The sequence below is a fragment of the Colletotrichum abscissum genome (assembly GCF_030869225.1).
Source record: "Colletotrichum abscissum strain IMI 504890 chromosome Unknown Scaffold_10.1, whole genome shotgun sequence".
NCBI classification, from domain to species: Eukaryota; Fungi; Ascomycota; class Sordariomycetes; order Glomerellales; family Glomerellaceae; genus Colletotrichum; species Colletotrichum abscissum.
In genome coordinates this window covers 636,894-656,151 of record NW_026849988.1, presented here as the reverse complement: position 1 = coordinate 656,151, position 19,258 = coordinate 636,894, and the positions used below count along the sequence as shown (strand labels likewise).

At 54.5% G+C, this 19,258-nt stretch overlaps 7 protein-coding genes across 7 annotated transcripts; 4 read left to right on the top strand and 3 right to left on the bottom strand.

The window, feature by feature from the left end:
* Positions 1–459: 459 nt before the first annotated feature.
* CABS01_05170 (F-box domain-containing protein) lies at positions 460–2,387 on the top strand (the record flags this gene model as incomplete). Its single annotated transcript, XM_060538540.1, has 4 exons — positions 460–872; positions 927–1,122; positions 1,178–2,148; positions 2,204–2,387. 4 exons carry the CDS (start codon positions 460–462, stop codon positions 2,385–2,387), a joined length of 1,764 nt encoding a protein of 587 aa, XP_060405712.1.
* A 327-nt stretch (positions 2,388–2,714) lies between these two features.
* CABS01_05169 (ubiquitin carboxyl-terminal hydrolase, family 1) lies at positions 2,715–4,500 on the bottom strand (the record flags this gene model as incomplete). Its single annotated transcript, XM_060538539.1, has 3 exons — positions 2,715–3,659; positions 3,753–3,947; positions 4,018–4,500. 3 exons carry the CDS (start codon positions 4,498–4,500, stop codon positions 2,715–2,717), a joined length of 1,623 nt encoding a protein of 540 aa, XP_060405711.1.
* Positions 4,501–5,678: 1,178 nt separating this feature from the next.
* Positions 5,679–9,620, top strand: CABS01_05168 (uncharacterized protein; the record flags this gene model as incomplete). The annotated part of the gene is made up of 4 exons (XM_060538538.1): positions 5,679–6,125; positions 6,178–6,326; positions 6,385–8,462; positions 8,512–9,620. The coding sequence occupies 4 exons, from the start codon at positions 5,679–5,681 to the stop codon at positions 9,618–9,620; spliced, it is 3,783 nt and encodes a 1,260-aa protein (XP_060405710.1).
* Positions 9,621–10,000: 380 nt separating this feature from the next.
* CABS01_05167 (nrap protein) lies at positions 10,001–13,345 on the bottom strand (the record flags this gene model as incomplete). The annotated part of the gene is made up of 2 exons (XM_060538537.1): positions 10,001–13,069; positions 13,133–13,345. 2 exons carry the CDS (start codon positions 13,343–13,345, stop codon positions 10,001–10,003), a joined length of 3,282 nt encoding a protein of 1,093 aa, XP_060405709.1.
* Positions 13,346–13,953: 608 nt separating this feature from the next.
* Positions 13,954–14,109, top strand: CABS01_05166 (uncharacterized protein; the record flags this gene model as incomplete). Its single annotated transcript, XM_060538536.1, has 1 exon — positions 13,954–14,109. One exon carries the CDS (start codon positions 13,954–13,956, stop codon positions 14,107–14,109), a length of 156 nt encoding a protein of 51 aa, XP_060405708.1.
* A 951-nt stretch (positions 14,110–15,060) lies between these two features.
* CABS01_05165 (coenzyme A transferase) lies at positions 15,061–16,764 on the top strand (the record flags this gene model as incomplete). Its single annotated transcript, XM_060538535.1, has 3 exons — positions 15,061–15,120; positions 15,193–16,560; positions 16,633–16,764. 3 exons carry the CDS (start codon positions 15,061–15,063, stop codon positions 16,762–16,764), a joined length of 1,560 nt encoding a protein of 519 aa, XP_060405707.1.
* Positions 16,765–17,164: 400 nt separating this feature from the next.
* CABS01_05164 (uncharacterized protein) lies at positions 17,165–18,739 on the bottom strand (the record flags this gene model as incomplete). Its single annotated transcript, XM_060538534.1, has 2 exons — positions 17,165–18,398; positions 18,471–18,739. 2 exons carry the CDS (start codon positions 18,737–18,739, stop codon positions 17,165–17,167), a joined length of 1,503 nt encoding a protein of 500 aa, XP_060405706.1.
* Positions 18,740–19,258: the final 519 nt, after the last annotated feature.

Below are 19,258 nucleotides of genomic sequence, written 5' to 3'. Positions count from 1 at the left end.
CTCTTGGCCAATCAAATGAGAGAAAACAGCATGGGCTCCGCAGTTTAAGAATTCCATGGCAGGGTCCCACTTTTCGACGACAAAACGTCAATGAACGTGGTGGACCTTGCTTCTTTCCACAGGGCAGCTTGAGACACTACGGATACAAGTGGGAAAGAGCCTCCCATTGATTTGTGATGCAACCACTTCACACCGCAAGCGTCAAAACGTCACTACCTGCCTTCGATCAAACCGATCCTGGGATGATCAACTCACAGAGACGACTGTTATCGATTTCATGTCACCATTTGAAGTCGTCTTCACAGCTACTATACCAAGACTCTACTCTGTCTAGCTGTATAAGTCCTCCGCAAACCCCACCAACTTACCCCGACTACGCTTGCGACAGCATCCATCCTGGTCTTCTTCGGTGTTCTTTACCCGTCGAATTCATAGTGTGCGCATGACGCTTCTGCCGCCATGCTCTCATTTGACCAGATCCCAGATGAAATAATCCACCAAATTCTACATTACATCTCACCAGAGGACAACTTAGTCACAGCGAACCTCCTCTCGAGGCGCTTGGCCCGGCTTTCCAATGAACCGATTTTGTGGCGATACTACTGTTTGCATGCCTTCAAGTTCTGGCATCCAAGTCACAGGTTCAAGGAGAAACTGGAAGAACCTGCATCCAACGTTCTGTGGAAGCAGTTGTTTCTATTCCGCAAGAGAAGAAACGCCAAGGCTGCAGGCCAATTCCGTGGAATATTGGCTACCAAATATGGCCGAGTAAAGAATTTTGAAGAGATCTGCTTGCTTGGTCTTGACGCCAAGGATTTTCTCTTGGACCAGGCCCAGACCCCAGATCATTTCGAAGACGTCTTGGCCAGAAGGTAGGTAACTTTCGTTGCAACGTTTGCTGGCTCGTTCTGATCAACTCCGCATAGGTATTTCAGCAATGCCATTCTCGCCAGCATGCGCCGTGGGGCCGCCATCCAGATTTGGGACAGCCTTCGCAGTGATGAGGCGCGCGAAGCTTGGAGACCCAACCATATTCCGAAAGTTGTGCCCGGAAGGTTAGAGCAAGCACTTGCTGCTTTTGACATGTTTGTGATCCAGGGCGACGAGGGTGACATAGATCACGTAGGTCTTCTACGAGGCTACTATATTATACTTCTTTGACTAACCCCTATGGCAGGTTTCCAAACTTCTTGACAAACTCGCAGCCGAGTTTCGTGGCAGTCACCCCGAATTTGACGGGCTTTGCATTCGGGAAAGGGCATTAACTCTAAATCGTTGGCTGAGATCCAACAATCTCACCGGTATGGTCGACCCTGAAACCAACTATCGCAATCTACGGAACTGCCTCCTTGGCCATGCGCTGCGAACATCGGCCCACCAGTCGCTTCCAATGGTTTCAGCAGCAATTTTCTGTTGTGTCGGGGAGAGACTGGGATTGAATGCCCACTGTTGTGCGCTACCAGGCCATGTGCTTTCAATGGTCTTCGCAACGCCAGAATTCAGATTGGATGGCTCGAGAGTCACGGATCCATCAAGGCAACTTGAGAGGATGTACCTTGATCCATATGGGGGTGATGAGGAGTTCAGCAAGGAGACGCTACGACAGTTCATTGCCCAGGTCGGGTGGCATAGTCTAGATGTCGAAACAATGGCACCGGCAGCCGTTTCAACAATGATTGGACGTCTCGCACACAATATACGGCATACCAACCTCGTTTACACGTCTCAGGACGTGTCAATAGAGAGACTGGCTGGGCTCGGGGCTGGGACTGCTCTCCAGAACCTTGAACTATCCGTCTACGCCGCTGCCTGGGCAACAACTCTTCTGGATCCCGATGCTTTTGTTGACGTGACATCGCATTTCGCCTTGCGATTCAACTCGCTGCGCTTCGATGACGCCTGGATTGTTGAGAAGATTTATATTACTCGGCCCCAACCGCATGGCGATGTGTTTCTGGCTGCTCCCAACCCGGAATATATCCTTCGCCTCATTCGCAGGGCAGATGAGCAGCAGCCTGTGTTGCGTGACTCACAGATGAGCCTGGAGTACAAGATTGGCAATGTTGTCCGGCATGGCAGATACGGCTTTGTCGGCGTTGTGACTGACGGGGAAATGGCTCAAGGATCGGTCCTATATTACAGGCTATTGTGAGTTAACAGATGAGACTGGCGAAGAATTGCAAAATTTCTAATAGTACATCAGGACTCCTCCAAACATGCAAGGGACCTTTTCCTTGGTCAAGGCCTCAAGCCTTGAACTCGTGCGCGATCCTGAAGAGGCACAAGCAGCATTGTTCCCCGACACTGGGCTATTCTTTAAGCGATTCGATAGAGAAAGGTGCACTTTCATCCCTTCCAACAATGAGGTGGTCTATACGCCCGTGTAAACACTAGGCGTTGTAAGGTTTGATGGCTGATGGAGATTGATGTGAGGTTCTACTATGATTGGCGTAATTCACAAGAAGTTACTCCTTAGAATAATAATGAATTCTTACGTCTTGCGAACTCGCATGCCCTTTTTGCTGCCTTTTACAAAGGCATGGCTATGGAGGCTATGTGCCTCTAAGTGAATAGACTTGCTGCTTTGCCGAAGCCACATGCAAAACCATCTACTATGTTTTCCAGACCACAAACGCCCCCGAATTGCAAATTCGGTATCGATCCCCCACCGATTCCGCACTACTTTACTCTCGCCTCTCTCTTTTGCAATCATCCTAAGAATTGGCTGCCCAATCCGCGAGCACGCCGTGCTCCGCCAGCTTCTGCACCCAGGAATGGATTGCAGGAGTGTGGTCCTTCTTCCGCCCCTGCACACGGTCATCGTCCTCATTCACAGAACCGATCTCGGCATTGTACTCTCCCATGAGAGACTTCTGCTTTGTCACAAGATCATCGTAGAGATTGAAGAGCTCCCCCATATCTGTGGATGGCTTCTTAACCTTTCTCTCGAATGCCGGGTCCACGTGGGCCTGTTGTATATGCGATCCTGATATGCCGAAGCCGGCGAGACGCTCAATGTCGGTGCTCAGAAGAGGCTGGTCATTGCCGGCGATGAGATTTTGCCAGCCGTCAACGCTCTTGGTACGCTTATTCAGAAGCTCGAATGAGCGGAGCGTGCTCGCGAGCTCTCCCGACAAGATCCCCAATGGACTCTTGCAGAGTGCAAGGAGGTTGAAGGTGAGGGCGGTGTCCTCAAACTGGAGCATGCGCGCCTGGATCTCGGGCTGGACCAGTTCAGCCCAGTGGACGCCCTCCTCGAGAGGTCGGATGCAGACGGGCCTCGTCTTGAGACCATCTAGCTCCCAGACCGAGCCGTTAGCCGGTACGTAGGCGATGAAGTGGAATCCCGACTCCTCGTCAATCTTTTGCTTCTTGCTCTTCTTCGTCTTCTTTGCCGGCCCTCTGCGCTTCGTCTTCTTCTTGGACTCTGACGCCTCGATCTCGAGGACGAAGTCGGCGTTCAGGTGGTCCATTCTCCGGGTGAAGGAGTTGTGGACGGAGCGGATAAAGGGGTTTGAGCCTAGGGCGTGGCCGCGGAGCGGGGTGCTGAGTGTTTTTGTGGAGTCCTTGAAGGCCTGGAGGTCCTTGCCTAGATCGACTTCTGGGCTGTTCATGATGATGTTGGTCATGGCGACGGTTGCACAGGCGTTGTCTGTCGTCTGTGAAGCTCTGTGTGAGTATTTTCTATGCGGTCGAAGAGAGGAGGGGGGGGGGGGGGAGGGAAGAGAGGGGCAGATGAGAGAGAGTCATACCTGATTTGCAAACCAAACGTCGCGACTGTCGACGACTGCATCGTCCTCGTAGTTCTCAGAGAAGTATTGGTAGAGAAAGATGAGACCATAAACGGGTTGCGGAAGAGTCGCTACGTAATCTTCGTCAACCGCGAAGACCTCTTGGACCTTGACATCCTTGACGCCCATCTCTCGTAACATAGCATTGAAGAAGGCCTGGAAAAGGATTAGCATCAGTTTGAGGATCGAAACTGGGGTAGATAGTTGGAAACGCGGGTCAACGCACAGGTTCAGATTCCACCTCACACCAACCCTCCCACTCCTTGAGCTCATCCTCACCCAAGGGCGCCAGGGATTCACGGAGAAGCGTCTGATAGTCTTTCGACCCGCTAGAAGCGGCAGCAGATGTTGAGGCGGCAGCCGTCTCGGTAGCTTTGCGCTTAGGATTCCGCCTTGAGCCGGCGGCCATAGCAATTGCGACAGCTTCACCTTCATCGTCACCGTCAGCCTCGCAGGGTGATTCCTTCCTCTTCCGCAACCGGCCGGCTTCTGGCGAGCAATCGGGCTCGCCTGCTACCTCAAGAGCCACATTAGTTTGCTGTGGGCTGGATTTAATTGCGTAGATATCGCATTCGTGGTCTATAGGTGAAGGTACGTCAGATATTTGTTGTGCTTTAGTCATTGGAGGCACCATGACTGCTGCGCTTGCCTGGCGACTTCGCAAATGCCTTCGAGGCATCTTAGCAGGCGCAGACGCTACTGAGGCCATGCTGACAAATGCCTTGTGGTATGATGGCTTCGTTCGCTTGTTTGGTGATTTTGAATGAGAAATCAAAGTAAAGAGTGATTCTGCGAGAAGCTTGTAGAAGAAGTTGATACCAAGCAAGTGGTGCAGAATATAGGCAGTGGTGAGTGGGAGAGAAAGGGCGATAAGAAGGTGATTAAAATGAAGATGGTGTTCGGCTGCTAATCGATTAAGAAGGAAGAAAAAGGTAGGAGACCTTGTCTACTGATTAAGGGCAAATATTTCGTTGTTGGTTCTGTTAAATGAAGGTGCCTTTGACCTGAGGTTGCCTTTGAGGACCAAGGACAATGTGAAGAGGGTTTACGAATGGAACATTTGCCTTGAACTCGGAACCTGGATTCCATTGACCAGGCACTATTCGATGGTCTCATTGTGGAAGGAGCGACATGACAGGACGCAAAAAAAGAGATCATTCTTTGTTGTAGTAACGCAGGGTAAGATATCACCTAGTTGATGACAGAAGATGCGATGCAGACTTACCTCCATTACATGTGACGGCTTGAGAACTTGGGAGGATATGCATTTCTCAGAGAGCCTCCTATCTACTTGAGATTATACATTGGATGGATAAGTTGACCTGTTTCATTGAGCCAAGGTAACTGGGGCGTAGCTTCTGTGCTCACTTTGGGTTTATACGTCTGGTGATAATAGGCGGCGGCACCGATATTGTGTCAAGATAAGCTTCAGAACACGGCGGGGATCGTCCATCGACAACGGGCAGGCTGCAGCTTCTACCCAGCTACGTCAACAGAGGAGGAAGGCGGATCCGCTCGGCTTTCACACAGTGTAGATGCCTTGTCCGCCAGCTGCCACTAAGCTGGGACCCTGTCAGTATCCCAAGGAGGACCCTCTCAACGAACTCTAAGCCAATCAAAGCACACAAATACACAACAGGTGGGTGTTGTTGCCAGGCGCGTTTAGACGTGACGAACATTCACTGGAAATTTTGAAGCTTTTGGATTCCCGCCGCAGCTTTCCAAGTTCCATACTTCCACGACGTCAACAATAGCTTGCAACGCCGGGCAAGCCCATTTAATACCCGACGTCTATCCTTCGCATCGCTCGGAGCGGAAGATTCCACTCATCATCGGCAAAGTCAACACACTCCGATTCTTATGAGGCGACCTTGAAAACGGCATGCGATGAGCGCAACACCGAGACAGCGGACTGGTGGCTTTCCACAAACACCAGCCCGACGACAGGATCCCGACCCGAACTCCTCCGTTTCCTCCCAGAAGAGCAGTCATCGCACATCTTCGCTTCCTCAAGCCCCCGAGAGCGCGACTCGAAATGGCCCTGCGACCGAGCCCGTCATTCCTTTAACCATCCTCGATGCTCCGCAACAACGCTTCTATGCCTTTGCCATTTACGTCGGGCTGCTGGCATGGCGATTCTACGACTGGATCAAGCTTGTGGAGGATAATGATACATCGGCATGGCTATTTCTGAAATGGGTCTTTATCGACTTTGGCTTTCTTTTTGGCCTCCCGGAGATGAGGATACCATGGCTGGAGTTGTCGCAGCCTGTAGTCACGGCAATCTTCCTCATCCACGCCTTCTTCAACTTCATGTTGATGTTCAACATTCCGGTATGTGCAGGCACTTGTGTGCCACTTTTGAGGCCAGGCTAACCACGAATAGCTCCCCTTGCAACCATGGCTCATTGGCTTCCTCAAGGTCTTCTACGACCGAGAGCTGGCTGTCTCTGAGAACACTGTCAAGGTTTCAAGCATCCTGCATAATCATTCCTTGATCATGGGCAGGCAGATCATCAACATTTTGCCAGAAGGGTAAGAATCCAATAAGGCAAATTACTGCAAATTTCTGTTGCTGACATGGTCTACCCAGTTCTGCGGTACTCAACTTCGAGCAAACTCCCTTCTGCATCGGCGAAGGGCGTGAAACTATTCGACTACCCATACAGTTCAACTCTACGGTGCCTGCTGAGATGGAGCTCATCCGCATCGACCTTGATACCAATCTGGAAGAAACGATCAAGCTGTCCACTAGGGAGGTTCGCAAAATCGCAAAGCAGATCAAGGACCAAACGGCGGAATCAAACCCACTGGCTCACTCGATCGAGTACCCAGTCAAGAAGACTGGTGTGTACCGCCTGGGCAAGGTTCTGGATGAATACAAGCTTGAGGTCCAACGCACAACGAGGGACACCTATGTAGTGCCGTGCCCGAAGGCAGGTTTCCGGACGCCCGATAAAGAGGACCGGTGCATCAGGGACTTGTCCAACTTGCTTGTTGACGTCACCGGAACGCCGCCCCTGAAAATTGTCTACAGTCGGACAGGAAAAGACAACGATCGCAGCTTTCATTTCCAGAGCTTGCAGCCTGAAGATTATACCTCGCCTTTACTTGGTACCCCATCTTCTTCATTGACTCAAATTGGTGACGAAGATATCTCCTGGGTCAAGCCCCATACGGTGGCCGTGCGCATCAACGAGACGCTGGATAGCCCAGGGCAGTGGCAGTACGCCGTGGACGAGGTTACGGATGGCTTCGGCAACGTTCAGAAGTACGCTCCGTCTGTCGAAGATGCGGAAGTGCGTCCCCGGCCTAAGCATCTGGCACGCAACTTCTTCGTCAAGGAGCGGCCCAGAGCTCGCTTGCAGGATTGTGACCTACGCAGACCGGTCAAGGTTGCCAAGGGCCAGAAGGCAAGACTTCCAGTCAGTTTCTCGATAGCCGGGAAGAACCCGGATACTTCGCATACGTTGACTTGGGAGTTCTCACCCATCGACTCTTTGACCAACAGCGGAGACCACGGCGATCAGGTTTCCTTGGGTTCTTTTACCGCAGCCAACTCCCACGACAAGCCATATGTTTCGGAGCCTGGTCTCTACACACTCAAATCTGTTTCTAGTGGCTCGTGCGAAGGCGAAGTGCAGGAGCCGTCATCTTGCCTGTTGCTCAACCCACTCGAACCCCAGCTTGCTCTCCGTTCCGAAGAGATCCCCGACAAATGCGCAGGTAACTCAGTGGGACTCCGAGTTGACCTGGACTTCATCGGAACGCCACCATTCGTGGTTCGATACGACGTCGTCGACGAGCAGGGCAAGACCCGACACGAGCGGGTAGAAGCAAAGGGTCTCAGACAACAAGTCGAACTGAGACCCACTGCAGCTGGTCATCACAAGTACATCTTCAAGCAGATTGATGATGCTATCTATAAGGGTCAGCCTCTCAGCCCCGAAATGACGTTGGAAACGGACGTGAAGCCAGCCGCGTCTGCACACATTTCGCACCCGACCGGACTCAAGAGCGCTTGTCTCGAACAGGAAGTTGAAGTCGACATCCTCCTTCTCGGTGACGCCCCGTTTACGCTCGAATGGGAGCTGGTGCACGATGGAAAACGTAAATCTGAGCGTGTCACCGACATCGAGGGGTCATCGTACAAGATTAAGACTAAGCCTCTTGCGAAGGGCGGAGAGTACACACTCGCTCTCAACAGCGTCCAGGATAAGTCTGGCTGTCGCACGTTCCTGAAGGATGAGCTCAAGATCTCGGTTAGGCGCCAGCGGCCCCGCGCAGCATTTGGCTTGCTCGAGAACAAGCGCATCACCAAGGTTATCGAACACGCCGATGTCAAGCTGCCTTTGCGACTTCAGGGCGAAGGACCTTGGACTGTTTCTTACCGCAATGTTGATGGAAGTGATGAGATCTACGAAAAGACGTTGAGGAACGGCAACGATGTCCTTCCTGTCAGGTCCCGAGGCACGTACGAGATCGTCAACGTGAAAGACAACCAGTGTCCTGGTGTTGTGGACCCTCAGGCTTCCAAGTTCGAGGTCGACTGGTACCCTCGCCCAGAGATCACCGTGGTACCGTCTGACACAATCACGTTGGGTCAGGGTAAATACGTCAAACGTGATGTTTGTGAGGGGGATATCGACGCTTTTGAGGTCAACCTGAAGGGTAAGTTAATCCGCCATCTCAATTATCAAATCTCACTAAATCTTGCAAGGCTCGGCTCCATTCCATGTTGATTACAATATTCAGCACAAACCTCCCCAGGGCTATGCCTCGACCAACAAGAGGGATTTCGACACGTCTCTCAACAAAGCGTCCATTCCTATGGATACCTCCAAATCTGGAGAGTACACGTACCAGTTCTCCGCCCTCGCAGATAATCTCTACAACAGCGAGAAGAACTCTCGGTCACTCGTCATCGACCAAAGGGTCAACGCCAAGCCATCTGCTGCCTTCGTCAAGCCCGGTCAATCGTTCAAGTACTGCAAGACCGAGCAAGACAAGGAAGACACCATTCCTATCACCCTGAACGGTGTTGCTCCATTCTACATTGAGATCGAAATCAAGCATCACAGTGGCACCGTCCCCGAAACATATAGAATTCCTTCGATCCAAGGTAACACGTACGGCATTCACATTCCCAGGCAGCATTTACGTCTTGGAATTCAGCATGTCCGCATCCGCGAGGTTAGAGACGCTCGCGGATGCCAAAAGAAGTACGAGATCGGTGCGCCATCTGTGCAAGTTCATCTCCATGACGCTCCCGCTATCTACCCTCTGGAGAGCCGAGGAGACTACTGCGTCGGTGAACGCATTGCTTATACGCTTTCCGGCACGCCTCCTTTTGAGATTTGGTACGATTTCCAGGGCCAGCAACGCAAGGCTAAGTCTAGCACAACCAACTTCCGTCGTATCGCCGAGTCACCTGGCGAATTTACCATCACCTCTATCTCTGATAAGGCCTCGGAGTGCCGCGCCTCTGTCGACATTACCAAGACTATTCACCCTCTGCCCGCTGTCAAGATCAGCAGGGGCCGACAGACTCGGGTGGATATCCATGAAGGCAACGAAGTGGAGATCCTCTTTGAGTTCTGGGGCACTCCGCCGTACGAATTCACATACACTCGCAGCTCCAATGCCCGTAAGGGCCAGAAGAGCGTGGTCCTCGAGACACGCCATGACGTCTCTTACGAAAGCAGCAAGATCATCCGCGCGAGCCAAGAAGGTACATACGAGGTGGTCGCGATCAAGGACAAGTTCTGCGCCTTCTCTACCCAGCAGGTTGCCGACAGCGGCAAAGAGCAAAAGCTGCTCAAATACTAGAATGAATACAACGAAACTGGGATAAAGGGGGGTATTTTCGGAATGAATACACACTAGCTTGGACTTGTTGCGTGTGACGAGAAAAGGGGCATGTTTTGTGTATACGTCTTTTGTTGGTGTGCATAGGCATTTTATATCATGGCATGGCGTTACAGACAGGGAAAACCAAAGGTTGAATAGGGCTATAATCAGCGTGACCAAAGACAATTTCTTTTTGTAATCACTCAACTGAACCGCGAATCTGTGTGCGGACGTTGCGATGACATGGTAAAAAACACAACAAGAGAAACCGGACTTTTGATGCTCATGGACTTTTCCTAACCTCGCTATGATTCCCCAAATTACACCATCTACGTTTCGTAGATCCTATCTTTCATCCTCTATTCAATGAGCTCAATCTTCTTGATCAAGTCACCACCGATCCTAGCAATCTCCAGCAGCACAGCCGCTTTGTTCACCTCGACCACATCGCCCTCCTCGTCGTCGTCGCTGTCGCCCTCGACCCGGTGGAAGTTGTAGGGCAGACCGACACGGAACTTTTGCCGACTGCGCAGCTTGGGCTGCCAGATGGCGCCGATGACGGCGTCGCCGGACGCGCCGTGGAAGAAGACGAGGGTATCCTCGTACGCCGTCTCGAGCTCCGTCAGCAGGACCGTCGCCGGGTGTCGCGCGAGCGGCAGCGGGATCTTCCCCGTGCGCTCGTCGAGGTTCTTGAAGAGGGAGGTGCGGGTGCCCGCCTCGGAGGCGGCGTCGCGGGCGACGCGTTTCAGGCCCGAGGTGGAGAGGTGGAGGAGGACATCGTAGTCTGCCAGGGACGGCTGGAAGAGCTCGGCGACGTCGAGTGTGATGCCTTGCTCCTTGATCTTTTTGCTGGCGGCTTTCGCGAGGCGGGTCATGCGTGTTGCGAGGAGCTTGGAGGGCCCCTGGCGGGTGTAGGCCAGGCCTAGGTGGTCGTGCGGGGTGGCGACGAAGAGGACTGCGTGGGACATTGTCGGGTCGCGGGCGCGCCAAGCCTCGAGGTGGTGCTGGGCGACGGCGCGGTCGTCGGCGGTCATGTCGTCGGAGGAGTCGACGACGAGGGCCTCGTCGCGCCAGTCCCAGCGGGAGAGGAAGAGGATGGTGCGGAGGAAGCCGGACATTGTGCTGGAGGGGACCTTCCAGGGGTTCGGGTTGAGGAAGACGTGGAGGACGAGGAGCTCGATGAGCTCTTCCGAGATGTGGCTCGCGAGCTTGTGCACGTTGAACCAGTGCTTGACGAGGCGGATCGTGTTGGAGAGGGTGGTGAAGCGGGTGCAGTAGGTTGTGATTGTCTGCGTGTGGAGGGGGAGGTGCTTGTGGCGCCAGTTGAGGTTGAAGAGGGCCTCTTCGGCCTGGACTCTGCTCTGGGGGTCCAGCGTCTTGTTCCTGGCTTGGCGGTCTAGGAGGGCCTCCTCGAGCTCTGCGTAGATGCGCAGTCGGAAAGCGGCACCGTTGGGGTAGATGATGTCCAGGTAGGCAAGGTTGTCGATATCCCGTGCTGCGTTGTCGCGACCGAGGCTCGTTGAGATGTTGTCGTGGGCAGCGCGTAACCGACGGTCAATGTCGAGCAAGAACTCAATCTTGGTCTCCTGGATCGCGACAAGGTTCTCCGGCCACTTGCTGGATGCCTCAAAGTAGAGGTTTACGTCCATGGGCGGAGGGCCGGATTTCTGAGAGAGCGCAAAGGGCGGCGTGACCGACGCGGATCGCAGTTCGGGGACAACGGGGGCGATTTGCCTGACCGAGAGCGGCATCTCCTCCAGGCCGCGGATGTCCTGCTCGAGCGTGCTGAAGGCCTTTCTCGCTGCCTCGAAGGATTCCCTGTCAAAGGGCGAGATGTCCAGGGAAGGGGGGATATCGGCATCGTGGAAGCGCAAATCGCCAGCACCAAGGCTCACGTGGCGCTGGAGGACGTACCGGACGATCTCTTCGCAGATTTCTGCAGACGTCTGCCGCGTCCACTGCACGCACTCGAGGATGCTGCCGTCCTGGAAGCGACGGAGCTCGGCCTTGTCACCCCAGAACTTGCGGAACTTTGCCGCCTCCTTCTCGAGCTCGGCCGAAGGACCATACTCCATCAAGCGTCCCATGTTGGCAGGGTCGAAGATGACGCCAACCTGGATGTTGGACAGGTTCGTGGGCCGGGTGCTGGTGATTGACCACGGTGCTGGGTCTTGACTTGCGAAATGAATCAGCTGTGACCTTTCCTTCAACGCCTTCTTCAGAACGGTGTAAGCCTTGAAGCTTAGATCCCAGACGGCACCTCGTCGATCGGGGTTTGTGCTTTTTGAGTTGCTGTCCACGTTTTGGATCTCGAAAATGCTATCGAACAGGTGTAGCGGCAAGTCGGCTTTGGTGATGAAGGTCGGCTCGAACTGGTTTGCCAGAGTGTCGTTGAGTACTTCCATGGTGGTGCTGGCGTGGAAGTGGAGAAGGCTCGCTGACCAGGGGCTCATCTTGTATAAAATGTTGACTTCACGTTCGGGATCGAACATGACGGGGCCGTTCTCTCGAATGAGGTCAGCGCCCAGCTTGTATGTGCCAAAGACAAAGGGCTTCTTAGCAAACTCGGTAGACGCAAGGAACTGGACCGTGGCCTTGAATAGCTCAGTGCTGCTCAGAGCCGAAGAAAGCGCCGGCTGGCCGTTCCGTCCACCGGTCTGCAGCAGCAACGCCATCATGATTGCCCATTCAAAGTGACCGAATCCACCCTTGGCCAGCGAACTGCCCAAACCTCGTTGTTGGAGCCAGATTCTTCCGAGTATGCAAGCGTCTGCGAAGGCTGCGCAATCCGCCTTGGCTTTAGTGAGGACCCGCAGATACGTGACAAATGTGTCTTCAGCCTTAATGGTCGAGTTGTAGAAGGGCGTAGTCACAGTCGACTCCTTGGCGTTCTCCGGCTGCCCATTTCGGTTGCTGTTGTACGCGGGGTGCAACTTCTTCTTGGGGAAGACACCTTCCGGCGCGCAAGGAATGATCCGAATGACGAAATCCGCCTTTGAAGACCCCGATTCGGCCTTCTCGTCGCTTTCGTCGCTTTCTGACGATTCGGATGTTGAAGAGGGTCTGACGGAGAGGACGGGCAGAAGGGCGTTGCCATTGAGATTCTCGAACTCCAGGTCGGCCGATCCTGCCAACTCCTTGCGCAAGGCGGCTGCAATATTCGCAATATAGTAGGCTCTGCGGTAGAAGTAGCGCATGTTCTGGTGATCCTTTTCTTGGAATAGCGAAGCCGGCATCTGCACAATCATGTCCACACCCTTGTTGGCCTGGGCCTGGATCATCGTCTTCGAGACGTAGCTGCCCACGACATTGTAAGCGGCGGGCTTTTCGTATGACAGCTTGTACGGCGCATCGTCGGCGGGTTTCGGGTCCGGATAGGGAATCTTGATCTTGTTCGTCTTCTGGAACTTGCGCGTGGCTTCGGCGATCTACAACGAGGTTAACACAGCCTGTGTCTAGTGGGGGGAGCAGCATCATCGGGGATTACGAACAGGAATAGGACCATGAGGCTCAATTCCTTGGATCAGGTTTCTGATCCTATGCAACAGGGCGTCAGCGCCATTGAGAGCCTCGGCGTAGTCGACCTTGACCTCCTTCAACAGTTCGTCCGTCTGTAGGACGAATGGACTCGCCGTCGCGATGTTGGCAGAGATCTTGGAGTCGCCCTTGTGGGAGACCTTACGTCGCTTGGCGCTCTGTTCCATTTTAGCGACTTGAACGGTTCAGCCCGGTGTATATGATGTACGGGTGGGCTGTCCAATTCGTGACCGACAAGCGCAATGATACAAAATCACAGCAATACGGGTCGCAACCTCAGATCCATTCTACTGCTGCACCAAAGGCGCAGCGGTGCTGGGAAATTTTTTGAGCGTGGGGCAGCCGATAAGAGCTGGGAGAAAACTTATCCCTGGCCGATTGTCCGATAAGACATTGGACTTTGCGACGGCTCCACCTTAACTTTGCGGTCGCCAATCAGCGGCTAGGCATCTTCAGGCGTACGGATACGCCCCGCCTCAAATCGTCCAGTCCATAAGCTACCTTACCTGGCGCGCTCCTGGTTACCTAAGTTATCCAGCGGATACTGCACCCCGACCATGCAGCCATGGGGTTGGATAAATATTAAAAGACGTAGGACAGTCTCATCAATTGAGGTCACCATGTCAGTATGCGACCTGTGCAGCTTGGATATCCAATGGTGACCTGCTTCTTGGGGCTCAACGTGTTTTCTTTTGGAGCATTTGCATCGCAGCAATGGCCGAGGATACAGAAGAGAGGCTAGCGGAACACACCGGGGATTTCTCCACAACATCGGATGGCAACGAGCCGCTCGAGTGCCGGACTGCGTACCGAAACGTTCGGGGCTAATGATGACAGACGCAGGGGACCGCAGAGCTCTGAACCTCGCCAGCGACCCAGCCAAGCCGGCGCGCGCCTCGAAAGGTTGTGCATGCCGCCGGTATCGCAGTGACAATTTGCTGGTAGGCTGGGGGTTTTACCATGCGTTGATCCATTGTCGAGGGGACTGAGTGGTTGCAGAGAGCGCCTGTTCGGAACTGAGGTTGGAAATTCCTGACTTTTGTTCCGCTTCGGCAGAGTCCTCGGCAAACGGCGCCGCTTCCCGAACCGATCCCCGAGTTCACCCATAATAGTCCATGGCTGTATGATTGCTGTTCTGATGTTGAGCTTACCCTCTGGAGACGCTGTCACTATTTACTCTACGCAGGATAAAGAAGGTGTAGACAAAACAAAGCATAGGTACAACTGGGTATGCACTCCCTCCATCAGAGGCTCAGAATTGTCTTTGCGGGGTTCAGACGGGGTCAAGGGGAAAGCTGGAGGTGGACTTTTCCCAGTTTGGCGTCACCCCAGAGCCCAAGCCGCAAGAACATTTAGCCCCGCCACTTTCCGAGTCGCGGAACATGAGAGGGGGGAGTGCTTAGCTAACGCTGCCAAAAGGTGCCCGTCGACCCCAGAGTTGGAGCTTCTTTGTCTGCTGGAGGTTCTCAGACTCGCCAGCAGGCCCAAGCTTGAACCCTCGTCTTTCCTCTTGCCGAGCTCAATCCCGAAGGGATGGGGCGGAATCAGGTACCCCCCCAGACACGCTCTCCCAATCCATCCCACATACTGTGCTCTGCGGCAATTCACGGTCTTGGAGCTAGGTCCTGGGGGATAAACGTAGATGCAATAAATTGGCCGGGGCCCCTTCGGAATCCCTCGTGACGAAAGGCGTTTCTTCTCTCCTTCTCCCTCCCCAATTCCTCTCTCCAGTTTCATTCCCAACTCCTGTCAATAGCTTCTTTGTCGTTGTCACTCTTGCGTACGGTGACCTGCTTCAGTCCGTTGCTCAACCGTACTCTCCGGCCCTTGTAACCCTCCGCTGTAGTCACGTACTACCATCCACACACCCTCACACACCACGATGCCTTCAGCAGCTCTGTGTGCTCGCTCATTGCGAGCTTACGCTCGCCATGGCTCCAACGTATGTCCAATTGATCCGGCAGTGTCAAATGTCAGCCCGCGTAGCCCAAACTAACCCTTTGGTGACAATCAGCACACTGCCATTCTTGCCCGCGCCTTCTCAGCATCTGCGCGGAGGCCAGAGATCAACAAGGTCTACCCTTCAGCTACTGAGGCTCTCAAGGACATGAAGCCCAACTCCACACTTCTCTGCGGTGGCTTCGGTCTCTGCGGTGTTCCCGATACCCTGATTGACGAGGTCCTGAACAAGCCTGAGATCACTGGCATCACCGCCGTCTCTAACAACGCCGGCACCGATGCTTCCGGCCTCGGCAAGCTTCTGAAGACGAAGCAGATCAGCAAGATGATTGCCAGCTACATTGGCGAGAACAAGACCTTCGAGAAGATGTACCTCACCGGTGAGGTTGAGCTTGAGCTTACCCCCCAGGGCACACTCGCTGAGCGCTGCGCCGCCGGCGGTAAGGGTATTCCGGCCTTCTACACCCCGGCCGCCTTTGGCACCGTGGTGCAGACTGGCGAGCTGCCCCTCCGCAACAAGGCCGACGGCTCTCCCGACCAGTTCTCCTACCCCAAAGACGTCAAGGTCTTCAACGGCAAGTCATACCTCCTCGAGGAGAGTATCGCCGGTGACTACGCCTTCGTCAAGGCCTACAAGGCCGACAAGCTCGGAAACTGCCAGTTCCGCCTGGCCGCCAACAACTTTAACGGTGCCATGGGCCGCAACGCCAAGATGACTATTGTCGAGGCTGAGCACATTGTCGAGCCTGGTGAAATCTCCCCCGAGGCTGTCCACCTGCCTGGCATCTACGTCAAGCGCGTCATTCAGAGCACCACCCCGAAGAACATTGAGAAGTACACCTTCGCCAAGGACCCCAACGACGCCGATGCCAAGAAGGCCCTCGGCACCGGTGACACCGCCGCCAAGCGCGAGCTCATTGTTCGCCGTGCCGCCAAGGAGTTCAAGAACGGCATGTACGCCAACCTGGGTATCGGCATGCCCATGCTCGCACCCGGCTTCGTCGGCCCGGAGGTTGAGGTTCAGCTCCAGTCCGAGAACGGTATTCTTGGTCTCGGCCCCTACCCCACCAAGGGCAACGAGGACGCCGACCTGATCAACGCCGGCAAGGAGACCGTCACCCTCAAGCCCGGTGCCGCCGTCTTCGGCAGCGAGGAGAGCTTCGGCATGATCCGCAGCGGCCGCATCAACCTCACCATCCTCGGTGCCATGCAGGTCAGCGCCAACGGTGACCTCGCCAACTGGATGTTGCCCGGCAAGGTCAAGGGCTTCGGTGGTGCCATGGATCTCGTCAGCAACCCCAGCGCGACCAAGGTCGTTGTGACCATGGAGCACACCGACAAGAAGGGCAACGCCAAGATTGTCAAGCAGTGCGCTTTCCCCTTGACTGGCAGAGCCTGCGTGTCAAGAATCATTACGGAATTGGTAAGTCTCTTTCCACCTCCTTTCTACCCTAGCTCCTATGGGATGATGACATGATACTAACGTGCCATGCAGGGTGTCTTTGACGTCGACTTCGCCAACGGACTGACCCTCATCGAGATTGCGGACGGAGTTACGGTGGATGAGATCAAGAGCAAGACTGAGGCGCCCTTCACCGTCGCCGACGACCTGAAGCCCATGTTGTAAAAGGAGCATATTGTATGAGGGAGACTTCTTGGAGAATGAATGAATCTGTGGAGGAGGTATATACCCGTCACGATGGGTACGCCATTGTCATCATCTAGAGTACGGCGTCAAAGCTTAGGGATCAAAATGATAGCCATGATTTTTGCTTTTCCAACCTATTGGTACTACAGATGTCCAAACTACCCTCGATGCTGCCAAACGCGATGCACCTAAACGCCAGCTCATGAAAAAACGGGTAGGTAATAATCACATCATCTAATGGTGCAAAGCTGTTGGCACTACTCTCCCAATATCGAGTATGGCTTGAGTGACGAGTGTTCCACACTCAGTTCATCGAGACTGGGACCAACATTAGCCTCGGTCTCCGAGGACTTACCCGTCTCTCATCTCAGAACAGACTTCAAGAACCCATGAAAGACTGCAGAATGTCATCAAGCCTCCGCCTCTTCTTTCTGTTGGGGTTCAATCCCGTCTCGACCTTGCCCAGCTCTACCTTTGGCCTCAACGACTCCGTCGGCTTCCGCGCTGGCTCCTGCTTGGCCAACCCCGACGACCTCCTGAAGAACGTGTACCTGCACGTGGCGAAGAGTCCCCGGCGCACATACGAAACGGCTGGCGTGATGCCCGGCCTGCCGGACCCGCAATGGCCGAGCTGGAGGCATGCGAGCGGCTTCGCGGGCAGCACCAGCTGTTCCGACACCACCTTGAGTAACGTACCCGTCTTCTGACCCGCTCTCTTGAGGTCTGCGTCCCCCGTGAGCTGGCCGAGGAAGGAGTACAGCCAGAAGCCCCACGTCTCGAAGGGGAAACCCTTGCAGGTTTGCGCCTCGTAGCCCGGCACGTCGACGTACATGGATAGATTCCTCTTGGCCGCGTCACTGAGATGGTCGAGAAACGGAGGGGCGTCCTGGCCGTCTGGAGAAGATGGCTTGATGGTGATGGGCTGGTTGCTGCTCTGACAGAAATTCATCAATCCGTCGTCAATGTTGCGCGCCATGCCCTGGAGCTGTCTCGGCTTGCTGTCCTTGCCCTCCGCCGTATCAACGGCGCCGTCGAAGAGTAAGAGGTACCACAGCAGAGAATCGTGCGGGCCATGCAGCGGCTCGTCAACCTCCCAGCCATTCTCCCCCGCGGCGCCCCAGGCGTCTCCCCAGTCGCTCCTCGACGCGTTGACGTCGTACAGCGCCAACGCGGGGAACTTGGAGACATACTGGAGCGAGTGCGTCGTGACGGACTCGTCGCCCCAGAGACGGAGGACGCGGAGGAGCGGGAAGGGGTCGTCCATCTCGGACCAGCTCCTGACGAGGCGGTCGTCGACTTTGGGGAAGCTGGGGGCGTGTTGCTCGTCCATGACCGACGCCGACGACGCCGGCTCGATGATTTCGAGGATGGCGAGGTTTCTGAGCTTGGGCAGCGCCAGCAGCTCGTTCTCGCCAAAGGAGCAGGACCCCGTGATGGTCAGGTGCGTCACAAAGTCCACGTTGGGCGACTCGAGGGGTTTGAGGTAGTGGCGGAGACTCGCGCCGCTGGGCTGGCATATGTGTTGGCGATAGCGATATAGGCCCAGCGTCTTTTCGTCGTCCTCGACGAGGAGGAATTTGGAAAAGACCTTCCAGGCTTGGAAGCATACACCTCTATACATCAAAAAAACAAAACAATGAATATCACAATGTGCCATTTTTGGAGTAATCAAGAGGTTGACCAACCTATTCTCCAAGAGCCGCCATATCCTCCACAAGTACCGCCGCGGCAGGTCTTCACGGGCGAGATGGTGTTCTTCCACGTCGCCGATATTCTCCGCTATCGTGTGCACCGCCATGTCGGCGAGCGACCTCGCGCCCTTCATGCCTTGGCCGCCGCGACCTCTTCGTGGTTGCCGGCCGGTCCGCCGTGACCAGTCCCGGCCATTTTGGTACGCGTCGGGGGGCCGCTGTGCGACGACTTCTTTGAAGACTTGTCCGTTTTGGTCATACATGGGAGACGGTGCATGCAGAAAAACTGAGCAGAGATAGCTTAGGAGGCCGAAAAGCAGTTGAAAACTGTATCACCTTTGAGAGTTCGTCATGGTTATGGCGATGGGTGAGGTGAGATGACGGGTGAGCAAGGAACGGACTCAGTGAGAGACCGAAGCACCGTGACTATACTGTATAACATACCTCCGCACTGTATAGCCGAGATAACCTCACACCAGTGACAGCGCTTCTGCCGTAAGAACCAGGGCTCTGGGGCAGTGAACAGAGCGCATCATAGGCTGGAGCTTGACAGTCAGGTTTGTGATTGACGTCTGGAACGATGTTTAATGCGCCCCAGCACAGTCACGGCATCTCACTACACGCAAGGTAAATGCGGTGGGAAACAATGTATCGCTGCAAAAAATTTCTCCAATCACCAATACAGCCGAAGCTGCCACGGGTCAGAGGGTAAGTGTGCGAGTAAAGTGCGTCAGTCTCTCCTCCTGTTTCCCCTCCAGACACATTCATTGATAACGTGAAAG